At 35.7% G+C, this 3,708-nt stretch overlaps 1 protein-coding gene across 1 annotated transcript; it reads left to right on the top strand.

Annotated features, from left to right (window-relative positions):
- The first annotated feature begins 731 nt into the window (after nt 1–731).
- Nucleotides 732–3,287, top strand: LOC107827387 (large ribosomal subunit protein eL18y-like). The gene is made up of 5 exons (XM_016654516.2): nt 732–858; nt 1,076–1,165; nt 1,252–1,380; nt 1,469–1,651; nt 2,978–3,287. Exons 1-5 carry the CDS (start codon nt 856–858, stop codon nt 3,134–3,136), a joined length of 564 nt encoding a protein of 187 aa, XP_016510002.1. The 5' UTR covers nt 732–855; the 3' UTR covers nt 3,137–3,287.
- The last annotated feature ends 421 nt before the right edge of the window (nt 3,288–3,708 follow it).

Genomic DNA, 3,708 nt, shown 5'->3' with positions numbered 1-3,708 from the left:
AATATATACAATATTCCAAAAATCTAAACAAAAAGGAACTTTTTCGATGGGTATAGTTGAAATTCATTGAAAATATATAGATAAGTCAATATACAAAATTTGAGGAAGATTGGAGGTGATTTGACCTGGTTTTGTATCAAAATTCGTAATTAAATCGAGTTCAAAAAAAGTCTTATTCGACACATGTATCACGCATGTATCTCACACACAGGTATACATGGATATACATGTGATACATAACTGATACAAATATGATACATATGTGATACACATATTATTTTTTTCATGTTCAGTTTTTACTTCGAATTTTCAATTCAAACCACCTCAAAACTTCACCAAATCATCCCAAAACTGAGATTCAATCTCCTTAAGTTGTGCCCAATCTATTCTAATAGCACCCACTCAAACAAAGCAAAAATTTGATATTTTTTTGCTACAAATATCAAATTGCCTAATATTAGTAATATTTTATCAATTGACCAATTTTTGTAACGAGCTACTTATAAATGGACATAGCTGATAATTTTCCAAAAAATAAATAAGTAGGTAAGGATAAATAATTTTATTTTTGTGGGTAAGTGTGTCATTCACCCATGATTAATTACTTTAGGTTTGATAGGCAGATTGTGTAGTTTACTCTCAATTTATAAGACTCATCTTATCGGCGACCTGGGCTTAAGCCCAAAATTCCTCATAATGGGCTGGATGAAAATGCAAAGAAAAAGAAAAAGCCCAAATTGAGATCAGCTTCTTGCTTAAATTCCTGGCAAACCCTAAGCTGCTAACTTGCTAGTACTCGGCCATATCTTTCTCCAGCAGCGAGCTCCTCACCTTGGCGTTCTCTGACGGAATCAAATGGTTAGATATTCTTTCCTCTGTCTAATTAGACCAAACCTAATACATGTATTGTTTGCACAATTTTAAATGGTGAACCACACTTATAGTGAATCAGATTATCATATTGTGTTTACTTACTACATGTATCTTCTTCTCAAAGTTGTAATTATATGGATTAACAAGTAAGAATCGATTTTCTGTTATTTACAAAAAGAACCAATGTTTTTGTGGTGAGCAGGGGATAGATCTGAAAGCGGGGGGTAAGAGCAAGAAGACGAAGCGCACAGCGCCTAAGTCTGACGATGTTTACTTGAAACTCCTTGTCAAGGTTTGATTCCTCTAACTTTCTCTATTGTTTTTTCCCCTCAAATCTTGTCAAATGTTTGACTAGTGGATTTTGTTGTATGTTAATAGCTTTACCGATTTTTGGTGCGGAGGACCGGAAGCAAGTTCAATGCTGTGATTCTTAAGCGGCTATTTATGAGCAAGACAAACAAACCACCTCTTTCCCTTTCGAGGTTGATATCTTATGCCAAAGGAAAGGTACATCTCTTCTCCTTTTGCGTGTATCTGTTGGCGTTCAAATTCATTTTATGGACTGAAGTTGATATTTGCTGATGTTATGTTTTAGGAGGGTAAGATTGCCGTCATTGTTGGTACCATTACGGATGATGTTAGGGCTTATGATGTTCCGACACTGAAGGTGTGTGCTTTAAGGTTCACAAAAACTGCAAGGGCAAGGATTGAGAAGGCTGGTGGAGAGTGTTTGACATTTGATCAGCTTGCTCTTAGGGCCCCACTTGGTCAGAACACGGTATTGAGTCTTAACCTTATCGCTCTTTTATCTTCTGACTGTAAATTTCTATCAAGTTTCAGTTAAGCTATAAAGGTAGTTAAGTTTTGATGTCACTACTAGTGTTCAGATATTGATGCATTATAGTCTTAGATTGATCAATATAGCTGCGTTGTTCATTGCACATAGTTCTTCTTGGGAATCTCTATATGATTCTGAAGATTTTATCTGTGCATAGAGAAAACCTAAAAGAATCCTATCTGCTTGAGCCTTTTCCTAGTTGAATCCATGGAGTTGCGCTTCAATGTTATAGGATAACATCTTTCTTGCTTTTCAATTTATTTTTTATCTCTTTTGGGAGACAAACTTTGGGGAAGGCTTTCCTCGTGAAATTTTCCCGACAAGGAGAAATGTTATGCAATGCAAACAGTTGTTTTATTTAAGGAATAAGGCAACTGTTTGACTTCTTTAATTTAATTTCGAGCGATAGCGGTGCTATATTGCATCAATCTGCGTTGTGCATGACTTGTCAAAAAAAATCGAGTTCTGAATTATATTTGGTTTGTTTCCCCTGTTTCTTTAGAAGAACACTTCTTATGTTCAGATATAGTAAAATCCGCGAGTTGAAATTGGCAAAAAATGGGGCTAACAAAATTGAAACTTAAAAAAGCTGTATGTGCATGTTGCAAGGTGACCATTCTATTACCCAAGCATCAGGATTTCTAATTTTACATTACATACTGGAGTAGGTGCTGATTTTGAAAATCCATGCAACAGAGAAAGACGTGTGATGTGCTCCCAAAACAATTTTCTTTTGTGTTCATTTGATTTTTGAAGTGGTCAAGTGTCACTTTGATTCTAAATAATTTGTTATGTCACTTAATACTAAAAATGTTAATTGCATTTAAAAGTTATGTACCAGGAACAAAGATGTTAATCAAATTTGCCCGGATAAGGGGCTTATCAAGTAAAAGGCCGTGCAAGCATCAATTTTTTGAACTTAATATGGTTGGTTGTTGATTGTGAAAATTCATGCAACTGATAGAATGCATGGTATACTTTCTTGTGTGCATGTCATATGCTTAAATTGTGCAAGTTTGATTTTGTGCTTGGTGGCTATGAATGCATTGTATTATCCATGCTTCCATGTTGGAAGAGGAAGTATAAGAAAACACCAAACCAACTACTTCGGCTTGTTTTGCGTCTCCTGTCATATGTGGCAGATGGACATAAGTTCTTGGGTTTCTTCTAAAATTGAAGAGTCATCACTGTCTTCTCATGATTACTGAAATGACTTCAATGTCAATCTAAGAAGTTGTGTGTTAATATTAGTATGTCAATGTGCAGCTTCTCCTCAGAGGTCCTAAGAATGCTCGTGAAGCGGTGAAGCACTTTGGTCCAGCACCTGGTGTTCCACACAGCCACACCAAACCATATGTGCGTTCAAAGGGAAGAAAGTTTGAGAGGGCACGTGGAAGAAGAAAGAGCAGGGGTTACAAAGTTTAAGTTGATTTTCATTTGTGCTGTCAGGTTGGCTTAAGCAATTATTGCAGCAATAGAGATTTTGAAAACTAGTATCCAGTTTTGGAATTTGCTTATGTTTACTTATTTTTTTAGGATATTTTAATCCTATGAACATCCAATTTTGCTGCTTCAAGGTGGATTTAGGGTGTGATTTGAAAATCGAACTCGACTGCTTTTGGTTAATGCCTACTAGTCTTGATTTGAGTTGTCTGTGGCTGAAAGTCCACGCTGCTCGAACATAAGGGTATTTGTTTTGGAACTTTATTGTTCTTAACGAGTGGAAAATCTTCCAAGAATAGATATTAAGCCTGATACCCTGTGTCCCTACCAGTCGAATTGACTAATTTGAGGAGCAAAATTTGAGCTTAATCCTTTTCCCATATATACTAATTGAAAGGTGAAATTACTAGTATGAAATAATCAACGTGAAGGAATTTTAATGGCACATCTGATACTCTTGTGATTGCAGAGGGCAACTATTCTGTTCAAAGATTGCAATACCCCTACTCTTTCATTATTCTCTAGTTTGTTCAAATATTTTGATTATACCCAAA

Source organism: Nicotiana tabacum, chromosome 5 (genome assembly GCF_000715075.1).
Source record: "Nicotiana tabacum cultivar K326 chromosome 5, ASM71507v2, whole genome shotgun sequence".
Lineage (NCBI taxonomy): Eukaryota > Viridiplantae > Streptophyta > Magnoliopsida > Solanales > Solanaceae > Nicotiana > Nicotiana tabacum.
This window is presented reverse-complemented; position numbering and strand designations above follow the sequence as displayed.